Genomic DNA, 17,593 nt, shown 5'->3' with positions numbered 1-17,593 from the left:
CGAAAATGTACACACAAACATATAATTGATGGAAATTAATCATTGAGATGACGTCATAGAACCAAAATGGCAACCGAAAGCTACACAATGGCCGGTTATGAAGTTCACTCTGTTTGTTAAAATAGCTCATTTAGGTGACAAGATGATGGTTTAAAGGTAATGTACAATTTGTATTAATATTCCAGAAACTCAAAATAAAAGATAAATTAACCAAAACTTAGCCAATAAGTTCAACACAAGTAACAAAGTCTTACGAGATTAATGATTATTAAACAATGGTCTGTGTTTGAAAAATCGATTCGATATAAAAAGAAATGAAGGCAGAGTTACACAATGGTTCTACCTTTGCTTGTGATACAACATAGTGAGTAGATCCATGTGGTTTCGTGATAAGGGAAACATGGTGAGAAACCAGTGAATCGATAGTGCTTTGACCCTCGTAATGTGACCTCGGTCCATGAAAAAAAGGTTTTGTGTCGGTGATTCTTCTAAGCGACATTTCGGGCCAAAGTGGGGTCCCTTCTTCAGTCATTTGAATGGTTTTGTATTCCCACATGCTCAGTTTGATGGTAGCCATTGTTCATCAAAGAGAGATGCTAAGATCATTATGTTGTGGTCTGATTGTTGCGTAAATTGTTGCTCAGACCGTTCATTTGTACTCTTCTTGTGTTTGAATTTTGCTTGAAGGAGGATATTTTGTATGATTTCCTTCCTTTTATACGTTATTATAGGTTTTCTGGAAAACCATGGCCAGCGTGTAATGGCCCTTCAGTATTTTCCAGTTTCTTATCAGATTTGATGAAGTGGTGCTGAGAAGTTTTTCGTTACATCATTACTCTTATGTTTGTTGATGAAGGATGGCTGACGTTTTATTACAGTAACTTCTTTTTGATACAAGGTATGTCTTTCATTGTGTGTTTTCTCGTTGCTGAAGTTTTTGCGTTGAGATATTAACCTTTTTATGAAGTCCATATTTTTTTGCATGTACGAACATATCTGAGTAATTCATCTTTAATGAAGCATTTGAAGGTTGGTGGCAGATAAATATCGTCGTCAGGTTTTGTGTGGGTTTTAAAATCGAGCCATCTCTGTCGATTGCGTATCTGACATTTGAAGACCACAAGGCATGAGATTTTGTCGATCGAATGTTCAGTTACGAATTCCCAAGTTGAAAGTAGGATTCATGGTGTTGCACTCCTCGACAAATGCTCTGAATGTTAGAAGTTGATGTTCTGTTACTGTGTAAATCATGAAAATGTCACCTTTTAAATTTCCATACGAATATTTGACCGGATTTGGGATTTAATATAACTTTTTATGATATGTGATATCAGCAATTTCTTGTGAGCTGCATCCATATATTTTTTGGTCTTTTTCTCATTTGAATTAAATTATGTTGCGTTTCAGAATGATCGACAGTAAGGGTTCCATGTACGTTGTTGGTGGGTTTTTTGTATCGTATCAGATGGCTGGTACTGTTTCAGAGTCCAACGCTACGATCGCTGCATTTATGGCTTCATTTTTGGCGTGTTTTTCTTCATTGATACCACGTCTAGTGTTATAGAGTTTGCTTTTTTATTGATTCTAACTAGTTAATGAAGTTTCTGTGTCCCTGACATATGTAAGTCGTCTTTGAACGATTGGTTTTATGACAAAGTCTAGAAATTCTGATATTTGGTTTATTGGGTTCGAGCAGCCTTTTCTATTGAGACGTTGGGAGATGATTGTTCCTTTTGCTTGGGTTTTGTGTATTTTTAGCAGGAGATACCATCGTGGTGTACAAATTATTCTACTTATGAGAATGGGGAAACTGTAAATCACCTCGTCAATGATGTCGCAGATAAATGATTTCAAATGAAATAGTGTACATTTCGCAGCTGTCTATAACTTTCTTTAGCGTCATTTGTCTTATTCACAACTGCCATGCCTCTTCCTTTATTGATGGGTTTTATTGAAATTTGTTTGTTTTTAGACACATTGTTCGAGCAGTCTTTTCTGCTAGAGTCATGTTCTTTCTGATGTGGGTTGCGAATGGACTTTCCTCTATCGATCTAAGTTGCTTTGAGACAGTTTTACAAATTTTGGGTTTTCCGCTGTTAGTAGTGTCGTACATTGACTTATGTTAGAACAGATGTCTGATTGATTGACTATTTGTTTCTAATGATGATGCACAATCTTACTATGCGAATAAATTTGTTGATATCTCATACGACAATTTTTCTGTATAGACACTTCGGAGCGGGAATGAATTTCAAGCCTTCGCTTAATACTTTGATTGCAACATTTTGTTAAGGTTTGATTTGCAAGATTGTTGATGAATCTGAGAATCTTTCTGAGTTCTTGTCTTTGTTTAACTTTCTATTTCTGTTTATGTTCTTCCTGGCGTGTTTTTATGTTTATGGTTTCCAAACAGCAACACAAGACGAAAAACGAAAGGCAAACGCTTTTAATAAAATTCACGAAAACTGCAAAAAGTAAGCTAAGCTAGTTTCAAAAGGCGAAACAAGTCTTCTCTTTGTTCACAAACCCCTTACCAAACAGTCTTTTTAAGCCAGCACATCCACCAAAAAAAAACTACTGTGGCACAAAAGTACGTGTCTGTCACCACACATCGAGACATAAAAACCAAGAAAATTCAACAAACGAAAAAGGCTTCTGAAACAAAGGAAGGAAAAGACCAAAATCATACACATAAAACCTTTTTTTCAGGGCCCAAGGTCACATGATCAGGGTCAAGGCATGATTTATTCACCAGTTTCTCGCTATGTTTTTCGTTATCATGAAATCACACTACTATTGATCTACGCACTATAAGTAACACGTTCAAAAGTAGAACTGCCGGGTAAAGTTGCCTTAATTTCCTTTAGAGTGATTCAATTTTTCAGACAGAGGCCATCGTTAAATAATAAATAATTTCATAATAGTTTGTAATTTGTGTTGAGCTTATCGGCTAAGTTTTAGTACATCTATCTTTTATTTTGAGTTTATGGATCATCAAGACAAATTGTACATTACCTTTAAACTATCATTTTGTCACGTAAATGGGCTATTGTACTAAGCATATAATGAACTTCATAGGCTATTTTGTAATTTCGGTTGCCATTTTGGTTTTATGACGTCATCAAAATAATTAATTTGCATCAATTATATGTTTTGTCTGTAATTTGGGGTGTTAATTTCAGTTCACACACTAAAATGCTGGGAACAGGCTTAATTAACAGCATTTGAACATTTTAAGACGATATTATTTGGCACATTTTGAATTCGATCGGCCATTTTGGCTTTATGACGTCATCATAATAATTGATTTGCATCGGTTTCATGTTGCATTTGTAATTTGGGATGTTTGTGTCAGTTTATTAAAAAAAATATTGAAAACTGCCTGAATTAGACGTAATTCACCATTTTTAAGCGTTATAATGACGGTCATTTGAATTTATGACGTCATCGAACCTTTCCAGTGGCCCAGTATTTTAGTTAATTTTGATCTACATATATATACAAACATCTGTTGCTAATTTGGCACTTTTGTCATCCGTGTAACGATATTTTTGTAGCCACCTGACTATACATAGATACATACATAGATACATAGAAACATATATACATAGATACATACATAGATACATACATACATAGATACATACATACATACATACATACATACATACATACATACATACATACATACATACATACATACATACATACATACATACATACGTTCATGGTGGTTATCTGATTTTCTTTTCAAAATTTCAAAATTCAACCAGTAATAAACGTGTAAAATTATTATGTTTACTTCCTTTTTTAGAAAAAACATGCTTTCAGCAATTTTAGACCGGAGATATTTTTCACTTAGTGGGAAATTTGTTACATCAAAATCCATGTACTTTGTCGGACAGCGAAGCAGTAATAGATTTAGTATAGCCATAGTAAAGTAAAAAACGCTAAAGATTATTACTTGCTTTACAGTATTGTAAAATTTCTGTAATGCTGAGTTTTTGAACACTTGAAGGAGATGGTTGTTAACTCTCCGTGTTCAGGTTTACAACATCATTGTTAATAATATGATCACTAGTGTTAACAATATCTAACATCTACATTTTGAAAGCGTAAAGACGCGTCCGCATTTTTTACTGTGTACGTACTATCAATTTGCTTGAGACGACTCATATTGTTAAACACAGGGTCTTTGGATATAAAACCGTAAAAACATATCACATATAATTGTAGCTGTGATTATGCACCAGTGCTGTGGCTTATCGACTGCCTGGTTCTGTAGCGCTGACCCTTGACCCGATCGCGAAGCCCCAGCTCCGCTGCGTAATCACAGCAGGGTAAGTGGATGTCTTTCCCGGTAATATAATTGTTTTACACATTAACAAAACACTTCAAAAATATTATGCTAACGTGACGATTTGTCTGATCATGGAGCTGACAGCATGTTGTGATTTGTCACTTGGCATTAAATCAACCAAAATGAAAAGATGACATATCGAACTTAGTGTTCTTGGGTTACGGCTATTTACGAGCATGGGAGCAAATCAAACTGAGTGTTCTCGCACCACTCGACGGACCAATTGCTGAAAAAATCGAGTTTTTTCAAATAAAAAAACTTGAGGGCGGACATGTAACTTTCACTTGGGATAGATTTTACCCTAAAGCTTACAATGAATCATAATCTTGATTGTTTAGTCCAGGCACAATGGTCAGTTAAAAATTGAAGTTTGACTTGTGCCGTCGAGCAGCATTGATTTGCGTGGGTCAAGTAACCTTAATGTATACTAATTCATGATTAATTTATACTCATTTGTAACACATTTATTAAAATTTATAAGTACTTGACAAAATCAACTACTGTGCAACTACAATTTGGAATGATATTCTACTGTCTATAATAAACATTGGGAGTTTGCAACATTTATAAACCCCAGTGGCGCAATTTTCTCCACAACAAATTTATGAACGATGGTTCTTCACCGGATTGACGTTTTCTATTGTTATATGCCTTTTCTGTACCAGGTGCCAAATGTAAAAAAATTAATTTACACAATCAAGCTTTTTTTAGAGATAGAAAAGGCGGAAAATATACATATATATGTGTGCGTGTGTATACACACATATACAGATACATTGCCCCACACATGTTCGCGTATGCATACATATAGTTACATATACATACATATTGAAAAAAATACGCGCACGCATATAGCGTATTCATTCATACATGTAGAATACATACATACACACATACATAATAAGTACGCACATACACACATACATACATACATACATACATACATACATACATACATACATACATACATACATACATACATACATACATACATACATACATACATACATCGGACTTTGATACAGCTCGAAGATTTTACATTGAGCCTCGTTTTCGAGGCAGCTGCTGACGTTTACAGTATCTGATAGCGCTGCAAAATCTTATATATACAGCCTCGTTCTGATCAAGCTGAGCTGAGTAAGTTTCTTATATACAGAACGTCGTTCTGATACAGCGATAGAGCTGCAAAAAGTTTATATATATCGGGCCTCGTTCTGATGATACAACTACACACAGCAAAATTTTACATACAGTCTCGTTCCGAGGGCACAGCTATAGCTGGGAAGTTTTATACGCAGACTCGGTGGGTAAATTTTACATACAAAGTTGACTCGTTCTGAAGACACAGCACGATGGGAAGTTTTATACACAGACTCGATGGGAAACTTTTACATACAGACTCGTCTTGGATTAGGTGTAATACCTAGTGATGCTTGTGCTCAGAAAGCGTGATTGTACTCTGCCCAGTACTGTACGCGGCTAGACCCTGGCAAGACGAAAGCCAATACACGCAAAGTGCTGGCGCTTGTGCTATTCAATCGCATTTGAACTTTCCGGTTTCTTTTGATCTAGTAAGCTAGCCACAACAATGATCGTGGTATTGCTATCAGGTGAGATCACCACTGATCTGGGCTGCTCGAAGCCTAGCCCTGTGTACATGTCTGTGTGTTCCCGGCATTATACAGCTGTGGTGGAGGCCGTATAACGCCGGGAACACACAGATCTGTACACAGGGCTACTCGTCAACCATACAAAGGCGTCAACCATACAACGATCGTTCACTGAGACCGCTGCAGTCCGTCAGCTGTGCAACGAACTTTCGCGGTCTACACAGTTACGAGAATAAAGACAAAAATTTAATACTGAAATCTTGGTGCAATAAACCCATGCACAAAGATGGATGAAGATAAATTTGAGTAAAAAGACAGCAATTCTTGGTCTTGGACTTTCCTCGGGGTATATGACACAAGGAGCATGGAGGTACACGCGAGCATGTAGCTAAGGGACTGGTCAATTGCTTCAGCCAGGGGGGGCGGTGGATTCATGGGGGTCACCCTATTTTTGACTTTGGTGATGGGGGGGCCACCATGTTTTTGAAATGCCCAATAGGGGGGTCAGTATGTTATGATATAATGTGAATTATATCATACAAGTATATCGATGGTGCAAATACAGCGATCTGATTGGTCGAGACGTTAAAAGAACCCGGTATATTGGCAATATACCACGGCTGGCATACGCGCCAGCTCTCAGCTTGAGCAAAAGTCCGTTTTTGACGTTCCACACCAGAATTGCAATATACTGTTATGATATAATAGCAATAAATCACACACTGCGACGATATACCACTCGATTTTGACCTGTTCACATCATATATGCATTCGCTATCGCTCGTGCATATATGTCGTGAACTGATCAAAATCTCGTGGCATACCATCGCTGGGTGTGCTTTATTACTTAATTAGATCACATTTAGGAATATAACTGGGTCTCCTGCCACACAGAAGGGTTTGGCGATAAAAAGTGTGAACTTAAATCTAATATTTGATAATTTTGTTAATGTCGGGGGTGTAGAGGTAAGAACAATATAACTTTACGTTCACGGCAGTGATCTTTTAATTGTCCACTTGTGTGTTTATTTCGAAGTATTGATATTCAGGTATATGGTAAGTAGAAAGTGCAACACGTCTCATTATAGACTGACATTTTGTTCAAAAACTTGATTTAGGATTGAAAAGGTTGTGGTGCATGAAAGATGTAACAGATAACAAATTTTAAAAGTAATGTTTAAGCGATTCCTCCGTCATGGATAATGATAAATGCATCCTTATGAAGTGGCCAGAAGACTTCCATGTCGTAAACTTTCAGATTTATATGATAAACTTCTTACAATATTTCTTTCCTTCTATATGACAATTTTCAGGAAGGAGCTAAACGTAGGTCAATTTAAAAGCAATTTTTTTGCAGCATAAGATAGAACTTATTCGATATTTCAAAGAGATCAAAGTTCTTAGATGCATTGTACTTTTTAATAGAATAATGTTATGCAGCAGCAAATCATTGCATTACTTGAGCTTGTTTATTGAATACGGTGCCATACGTCCGACCCTTTGTAAGTCTCTACCTGTCTATATCTCTGCCTGAGTGAGTGTGTGTGCCTCCCCATGTCTCCCCTTAACATTTCATGTGTGCGTGCGTGCGTGTGTGTGTGTGTGTGTGTGTGTATGTGTGTGTGTGTGTTGACTGACGTACCCCTTTCTCCATGCTAAACATTATGGTAAAAATACAATCTATGAAATATTGATCAGCGGTAATGTCAGCCTTCAATCCCTAGCCTTTGTGATTCCGAAAGGCCATAACAAAAAATGTGTATAAAAAGGTATATTTGAAATGCAATATATATAAGAACATAAGGCCAAGAAGTACTGTAACTTCATAAAAGATGCAACTTGTTTAACAAAATATGTAGAAGTTACAATTCCGTTGCTGTTCAAACATTGATATCGGAATCTAAATATTTGACAAGCAATACATTTTACACTCTATTTTTCGATATTTGAAAGCCAGTACTTTTAACATCCACGATTGACTACTTTCCACTTATGGTAACGGAAACATATGAGGGTAGAGTGGATGGCGAATTCTACATTTATTTATTACCTTGTCAACTTTACTTCAATAATATATGGCCGGCAGAGTAACACCACGCTTTAACTTAAATGCCTGAATCTCATATTAGAAAGGTCTAAATCAAACTGTGTTACATACAGAACGATCATCCTTTTGTCGGAAAAAAGCTTAAAATGAACTTATAAGCACCTAAGTAAATATGAAATCTTCAACATGTCTGCACAAAAACTGTCTGCACTAAACTGGTCCAATAATCATTTTCATCCAAGGTAATATATTACCAGGTCAATGGGGCATTTGTACTTTACAAAGTTAAGTAGGACCATCTTGAACCACAGATAGTGGTGGTAGCAGGTGTCCGGAATAAATAAGCGTACCCTGCTAGCATGCTACACCCGTCAGGATTGGTCCCGAAATTGTCAAAATTGTTTGAAGTGCTACAGTATATGAATCACTGAAATAAGTCAAAGCCGCGAATGCTGTCGCTAATTATTTGAGTGACCAAGATGCCGTACTAGGCCACAATGTCGTCATATCGACCACAGAACTTTTTGAAAGTTCTCACCAGTCTTTGTGGTGTGTCTCCCTGTCTCAATAGTTTGATGCCAATGAGCTGTGTCTCATTTGAAAATCAGCGTAGGAATCACAAGCTCTACAATATCTGAGTTTAGACAAGTACGCACCATAAGCAGGTGCAGATGGAATATTACTTGACAAGTGGGGATAATTAATAATTTCAAAATCGAAATCATTCCTTTTGTCATACAGCTTAGTGTGTAGCCCATTAGTGTCCACTTGTTGGAACAGATCGATATGTGGAGCTGAGTTCTTACTCTCCGTTGTTTCTGTGATTTCCAAATCATCAGGATAAATATGATGTAAGTAATTTGATATGTCTGGATTGCCTAGACTAATCAAATCACCAATGTGTCTGTGCGTGTTGTCAAAACGCCTTGCAAGTTTTTAGACTCTGCTTTGCATAGAGAATGTAGGAACTTTGCTTCGTATGAATACCGAAATAAGTGAGCAAGAAGGTGTGCATAATTTGTACCAATTGGTATGATGATAGATTGTTTAATTGAATTAACAAATACCTTGTCGATTAAGAAATTAAGCATTTTAAGAATTTCTTCATCTGTGTATTTGTGCTAAGCCACCATGTTGTTACCAAAATAACCTGACCTATGTTTGACGGTAATGTGTTGATACCTTCTACTGCCATTTTTATGAAGAAAAGCTTGCTTCACCAGAGATGACAACCTAGGTTTTAGTTTATCTTGACTTTTAAATCAAGCAACAATTCCAGTGAATTTTTCAAGTATCCACATTTGATTCAACCTCTCGTTTCATACACTTTGTCACAATATCGAAAAAAGACCATTTTTGCTGGTTCTTAAAATTGTAGTCAATAACTTTGACAGATGTTTTGTTGTGCATTTGCTTGATCCTGTGATAAACTGCTGTTTGTAAGGGTTCTTGTACAGTTTAGTATTCCAATACAACGTAGGCAGTGTTTTATCCTTCTCTTTCAAGGAATGTCAAATTCATTTAGCACAGATGAATGCTTTCAAAAAAATGTCTTCGTCAGAAACAGTGGAACGAGTGAAGGTTGTAATACTCTTATCTGAATGAAAGTTTAATACATCTATTATACATTCGATATAATAATTCCTACAGAAAAAGATAATGTTGTTTGAAGCTTTGTCTGCAGGATCTACACACACTTATGAAAGATTCTGCACGCCATGTGTTTGTTTGTGTGTGTGTATTTGTGTGTGTGTGTGTGTTTGTGTGTGTCAGGGGTCAGTTTTTTACGTGATAACGCACAGACAACTTTCTCTGGCCCCTCGTTCATAATAACCGAAGTTTTCCTAATGGGGCCCCAGAACGTGACCGAACTATTTCGAGTGTAATGCCTTGGGTTGGTGACTGAATGCCAAACGTTGTGAGTTCAAATCCCATCAAGAAGGAACGTGCAATTTATACAAAAATGTAAAATAAGATTAATCTCCTAACATCATCTTTACCGATGAACAGAAAAACATCGACTGACCTTTCCCTTCCTCCATGCTAAAAATTATGATAAAAATACAATCCATGAAATATTGACCAGCGGGTCAAGGCATGACGTACCAGCCTTTAATCCCTAGCCCTTGTGATTCAGGAAGTCCATAACAAGATCTTTTTTATAGGCAAGTGCTTGAAATGCTTTATAGTGTTATATATAACGTAAGACCAAGAAGGACAGTAAATTCATATAAGATGAGACGTTTTCGACAAAATATGTAGAAGTTCCTATTCCAATGCTGTTCAAACATTGATATAGATATCTAAATATTTGACAAGCAATAAATTTCACACTCTATTGTGCGATATTTGAATGCCAGTACTTTAAGCAAACACCATTGACTACTTTCCACTTATGGTAACGGAAACATATGAGGGTAGAGTGGATGGCGAATTCTACATTTATTTGTCAACTTTATTCGAATAATATATGGCCGGCAGAGTAACACCACGCTTTAACTTAAATGCCTGAATCTCATATTAGAAAGTCTAAATCAGCTGTGTTACAGAACGATCGTGCTTTGTAGATAAAAAAAGCTTAACCTATAAGCATCTAAGTAAATGCTAAATCTTCAACATTTATGTTTTGCCGGTTCTTTTACGCAAGAAAGATGTCCGCACAAAAATTACCTAGAGGCACGTATAGCAAGCGGTTGTATTTTCGAGTGTAAGATAAATGTACCATCGATTATGCTAGGATCACAGAAGAGGTCTAGACAGTTACAGAGATCAAACCAATAATTATTCAAGTTATTCAAGTTGACTTAATTGATTTCTTGGAAGACATTGGCGTTCTTCATACCTGTCATATTAACGATGTTACACCTGAAAGTATTGCGTATGTGATTGTTTGCACCGGCAGGTAGGCAGGCAGATATCCATTTGATCAGTAACTATATTATATGACAGCTTGCTAACAGGCTATCTTCCCTTGCTTAAACATATTATCAAAAAACATTGCCTAAGTTCAACAGGGTATGCAGACATCCTACTGCCAAATGTCTTAATTAATCCCTGTGTTTGTCTGCTCTTAGATTGGATCTCGCTTAGGATAGAACGCGTCTGGGGGACACAAATTCGGACTCTCAAATTTTTACAATTCTTTTCTGATATACCATTTTTGTGGGTTCATTTAAAGCTCTTGTTGTAAGAAAACTTTTCACTGGTTTAGTTTTTCGATATTCGAAAAATTTTATTTTTTTATTGCGTTAAAATAGGGATGGTGGCCATTTTGAATTTAAATATCCGTAAATCTTGGGTTATTTGATTCCCTAGTGCCAACATTTGCACGGTGACCCCCGAATTTTATTCTTGATTTTGAAAAAGAATGGCAGAAAGATTTCTTAAGGAAAGTTTGGGCAAAAGTTTAAGTTTTTCACTTTCGAGGCACATACTACCTTAACATAGAAAGCAGCTCAAGGGCAGTTTTTGTGGACTTTCAGACTTATACACATTTCTTTTGGTCTACCACATGTGGTGGTTGGGGTCATTTTGAAGCCTACAGAGATAATAAAGTTTCACTGGCTTAGTTTTGAGAAAATCCGGAATTGTATTTCCTCATAGAGATAACATGAGGATGGCGGGTATTTTCATATATCGGTAATATTGGGCAACTTGTTTTTCTCGTGCCAAAATTTGCATGATCACTTCTGATTTTTTATTCTTGGTTTTGAAAAAGAATGGTCGAAACTTCGCTTGGAGATATTTTGACCAAAGTCAGTTTTACATTTTTGAGGTCCGAACTACTGTAATTTGTAAATATACTCTGTAATGTTGGTGTGAAGTCATGCGCATTCGGATGATTGCAAATCCATGCAAATCATGACATTTTTTTTCACAAATAGTGACCAATCATCTTGCATCATTTAGAGCTACATATTTTAAAAACGTGCGACGTGGTTCATCAATTGAGAATACTGCCAAAGAGACCTCAGCATGGAACGCTTTTTGTTAATAAGCCTGATCGTAGCAGTGGCGTTCTCTCGGACCGGTAAGTAGATGTTACTTTAAAACGTGGTCCATCTTTTCTCATTGAAAAAAAATTATCTGTGTTTTTAACTATAACACTAGAAGTCGCATCTACCATACGTAACATTGTGCCTGAAAACCTAGAAATACGTAAAATATGGTTGAAAATTAGCCGTATAATACAAAGTATATGTAACGGTGTAACAGAGGTTGCATTTCGGATATACGCGGCTGCGTTGATGATCCAGAGAAAGACAGAGATTTTATCGAAACATGCCCATCATAATTTAGAACATTTAAAGATTAATCTCGGTGCTTTGGAATAAATATTGAAATCCATAAATAAGTTGTGATATCAACGGTGACAGTATTAAAATAGAACACGCGATGTGATTACAAGTTGGGAAGTAAAATACAATGAAGTTTTGAAATTGCATTGCAAATGTGATGCTACAATTGTGATGCTACAATTGGTCCGGGTTCATTCATTTCTGCAATTTATCGGTATTTGCTTATGGACGACTTGCTATGAAGCCACAGATTTTCAGAGGACTAGTGCTATATAGCCCTGGGTATAGACAACATGTTTCAGTGTGTGTATAAGCTTTCAAAGAATACAAACGGTGAGACGGCATTTCTTAAATTTTAAAAAATTGGCACACGTATTATTTTAACTATTTGGTATTCTATGTTTTTGTCGTTTCTTCTTTGTTTCGCTTTTGTTTCAAAACGGGGATGTCAAAAAGAGGCGTATATTATGTCGTTCATTCCGACTAAACAGTATACAGAAATGACATCCTTTTACCTGTAATATTTGACAGTTCAACTTATAATCATCATCTTAAATTTACCCGGAACGCAAAGAAGCTGTAGGCAGGTAAATAAGTTGGTAGGTAGGCAAAAATGCGGTAAAAATTAAACAGCTCACTTTGCTTTGCTGGGCAAGCCCAATAAAGCAACCTGTTAAGATGGCGGAGGTTGTACTATACTTTGCGTTTACTTATGTATATGGTCATCTAATAGCAAGTCAACATATAACTTGTTGAAGTTAGGGAGAAGTGTGCATCTGCACTTGAAATATATGTTGACATGTGGGTGACACCAAGTCCTACCATGAGTTTTCCAGATGTCCTGTTAACAACCGAATTATATAAATCTTTGAAATTTTCTCTAGTTTTTCTTAAGAAACACGTACCATGAAATGCCTATGTCGATTAGGATTGTTTGGAATTTCAAACAGAATGATGATCTTTTACGTAAGATAGTCGCATGTTCTTTTTCTTTATATTTTGCAATCTTTTCTTTGGTGTGCTGTTTGTCTGAAATGGCGCCAACGGCCCGGTACAAATCCTCTGCCTTTTCGCAATAGTCGCCACGGGCCATCGCTTCCTGTGATTATTTTTTGTTTCAGAATGTATCGCCCTTATCTCTCAGTGGTGACCAGCACTTTTTGTTACCAAAATAAACTGTCACAGTGTTGAAATTCAAAAATAAATAGTGATGCACATAAATAGTGCAGGCACTTTCAATTGAAAAGGGGAATGATCCAAAACGGACATTGTCTACATCTTTTTCCAAGCTAGTTTAATGTCAGCCTTGAGTGCGCAGAATTTCAATCAATTTTACATCCGCGGTCAGGTATTTACACCGGCGTGCATATGTAGTTCAAACACTCTCTGTTGCTGGAATAATATCCATCATAACTATGATAAGCTTCGTTCCTAACAGGTTTTTAAAGGTTTTTGACACGCACATATACACACACAAATATAAATATATATATATATTATATATATATATATATATATATATATATATATATATATATATATATATATATACATACATATATATATATACATACATATATATACACATATATATATATATATATATATATATATATATATATATATATATATATATATATATATATATATATATATAATAACACAAATTACTTTTAATAATCTTCAAAAGTACATTCAATTAAAACGCGGAAGAAGAAACAAAGCAAAACACTGTCATAAATTTCGGAGAGCGTTTCCGGTCAGCTTATTATTATTATTATTATTATTATTATTATTATTATTATTGTTATACTTTACTTCAAGAGGGTTATCCGATTACAACAGATAAATATTGTAACCTTAATAGATATTGTAATGCCGTCTGTGGATGCTTACGACGCTAACCGATGTTTACAATAAAAGACAAACCTTCAGGTGTACGAGATTATATTTTATCTAATTTGTTCATTAGAAATTGAACGTTTTTCCCGGTTCATTTTGACTGCACAAATGCCAAATAAGTTGATTGCTCTAAGCGGCTAAATATCGCTAGAGTAAGAAAATATATAATCAAAACCTAGCCTTTATATAGGGAGAAATATGATTCTATAATTGAACCTGAAGTATCATAACTATAGGAATTATAGCGGTCCTGCACTCGTAATAACCAACTTGATGTAACATTACGTGTACACCTACCATCAACAACCAATTACATCCCATACTGAAATGATTGTGTAGATACTATGTGCATGTTGGAGCAACATAGCACAGACAACAATCCGATAATGTCCGGTATTATTCAACGAATCGCTTCTAATATTACGTGATAACTTTCTGTATGCATTTCATAAACATATATATATTATCTGTAATTATCCAAAACATTTTGAAAGTTTAATTTCACAGGATCGAAAAATATCACACCACCTTCCCTTGAAGCAGCACTGATACGCCTAACACCGGTCTTCTGGTGCCGTAAACACTGTTGGCATATGTCGATGGCCTGGAATTTTTGTTCTTATCACTTAGTAGCTCTCACCGAAAGGTTTAATTATGTTAAAATAATTGATTTAATTTGATTTGAAAAAGACAGACGTTGACTTTATGAAAACCTGGTAGTATTTTGATGATGATTATGTTATAAATGTGAAGCTTATTGTAACAATTATTCAACTTTATATACAACTTCCATATTGTACGATTTTTACATGATTCTAACCCAGTCATTCTTTTATCTTGTTCACATGCAATCATGGAAGGCGAATGTAAGTTATTTAATTGTGACTTCTTTGTATGCACGAACGTCAAAAGCTTCAACATAGCAGTTCCTTTATTACTGATAATCAAATTCAATATGGTATGTATGTATGTATGTATGTATGTATGTATGTATGTATGTATGTATGTATGTATGTATGTGTGTGTGTGTGTGTGTGTGTGTGTGTGTGTGTGTGTGTGTGTGTGTGTGTGGGTGTGTGGGTGTGTGTGTGTACGTGTGTGTGTACGCGTACGTGTGTACCCAGCTGTTAGGATGTGTGTGTTTATTCATGCATGCACGTATATATGTATGTGTGCGAGTGCGTGTTTGTGGTCCTAGTCATTGAAATGTATCTATTCTCTCCAATGCTATATGAAGGTTGTGAGATCGATGAAGGCTACCGCAGACCACATAATGACCTGAATAAAGGACAAAAGAACATCAAAAACAGTCCTGAGGAGTGTTGCGAAGATTGTAGAAACACTGACGGCTGTGTTGCTTGGGTTCTAACACCAAAGAATCAATGTTGGTTGAAACACACCATCGGTGAAAAACAGGCAGACTCTGGCTTCTATACTGGCACAATGACACGTAAGATAATTTTTTATGAGCTTGCATAATCGTTTGTTAGTCAGACGAAGGTCACCAACACAAAAATTAAGTGGATCTGTGAGACGCTTTATCGTAGACGCGGTGATGTAATATCCAACATGACAAACAATTTTCTTGAATAATTTGTGGCGGCTTTCCCAGTTTGATTTCACTGCGGCAATTTGGTAGTTTTGCTGAATAACACTGAACGTGTCAATCTTGACGAAGCAACGAAGCAACGAAGCAGTGGACAAGATAACCTTAAAGATGTCAGCATTTTCTATTTTCACGGTTGACTTAGCAAATTATTCACACTGACTGACAATAATTATTTGGCGATTTCTGATGTCCCATTCCAACAATGATCAGAAGATATGTAATTTTCTTCTGTCGCCAAAAGGATCAATAAGATCGGAAAAAACTGGTGGCAGTGTTATATGTCCGGCGTATGTTGGAGGCAGAATAACACGTAAGATATACGAAATGTGCCCAATCATATTTATTAACAATATTCGCCTTCAAGTTGACGAGAGATTTTCTCTTGATGCCCCCAAAAAAGAAATACACAGTTTGCATGAAGAAAAAGAAATGACTTTTGATGTATTAAAATTAAAAAAATCCCATTACCCTATACAGCATTCAACTGGTTGTGACTCTATTGTGTTGTTATCCCTCCCAATCGCCTGCAATTTGTATAATTTCGACTTTTTGGTCTTATTTCTGCTACGTTTCTCAAAATACGTGTATATCAACGATGACAATTTCTGAAGTATTACCTCAATTTTTGCGGTGTAAGCATGAATACAAAAAAGTCGTGGCAGTGGCAGCACCTGCTATCAGCTGCATCTCTATACTGTTCCACAAACCGTCCAAATTAGAATGCTAGCTGATCACTAGAAATAATGTTTTACTTATGTTACATGAAGGTTGTGAGATCGAAGACGGCTACTTGTCTCTGAATTAAAACTTTTGCCACGTGTTTGCAAATTCATTGGAAGTGTTATCATCAACATAACGAACATCCGAATATACGATCAACTAAAGCTTCTACGTCGGTATGTATCTATGTATGTGTGCGAGTGCGTGTGTATGGTCCCAGTCATTGAAATATATCTATTCTCACTGATGCTACATGAAGGTTGTGAGATCGATGAAGGCTACCGCAGACCACATAATGACCTGAACAAGGGACAAAAGAACATCAAAAACAGTCCCGAGGAGTGTTGCGAAGATTGTAGAAACACTGATGGCTGTGTTGCTTGGGTTCTAACACCAAAGAATCAATGCTGGTTGAAACACACCATCGGCGACAAGCAGGTTGGCTCTGGATACAATACTGGCACAATAACACGTAAGATAATATTTTATGACCTCATATAATCATTTTTGAGTGACACAGATCACTTACAGAAAAGCTAAGCGGATCTGTAAGACGCTTTATTGTAGATACGGCGATATGATATCGAATATGACAAGTCTTTTTCCTAATTAATTTTGACGGTTTTCCTGGTTTGATTTCACCGCAGCAATTTGGTAGTTTTGGTTAATCAAACTGAACGTGTCAATCGGGTTCAATCTTGATACATGTAGCATGCTAACAGAGTACGCTTCCTATCATGGGCAGCTGGTACCACCACGAAGCAGTGGACAAGATGACCTTAAAGATGTTGAATAAAAAATTATTCACACTGATTGACACTAATTATTTGGCGATTTCTGATGTCATATTCCAACAATGATCGCCTATCAGAAGATATGCAATTTTCTTTTGTCGCCAAAAGGATCAATAAGATCGGAAAAACTGGTGGAAGTGTGATATGTCCGGTCTATGTTGAAGGCACAATAACACGTGAGATATACGATGTATATAACTTTTGAAAATGTGCCCAATCATATTTATTAACAATATTGGTCTTTTAGTTCACG

General features: G+C 36.1%; 1 protein-coding gene across 1 annotated transcript in view; it reads left to right on the top strand.

Annotated features, from left to right (window-relative positions):
* The window catches only part of LOC139132701 (uncharacterized), a 220,793-nt gene that overhangs the window by 16,018 nt on the left and 187,182 nt on the right, over positions 1 to 17,593 (top strand). The window contains exons 6-7 of the mRNA XM_070698968.1: positions 15,455 to 15,667; positions 16,806 to 17,018. Coding sequence (XP_070555069.1) covers positions 15,455 to 15,667; positions 16,806 to 17,018 — 426 coding nt within the window. The remainder of the gene's footprint in view (positions 1 to 15,454; positions 15,668 to 16,805; positions 17,019 to 17,593) is intronic.

The sequence above is a fragment of the Ptychodera flava genome, chromosome 5 (genome assembly GCF_041260155.1).
Source record: "Ptychodera flava strain L36383 chromosome 5, AS_Pfla_20210202, whole genome shotgun sequence".
NCBI lineage: Eukaryota > Metazoa > Hemichordata > Enteropneusta > Ptychoderidae > Ptychodera > Ptychodera flava.
Note: the sequence above shows the minus strand (reverse complement) of the source record. Positions and strands in the feature narration are given on the sequence as shown.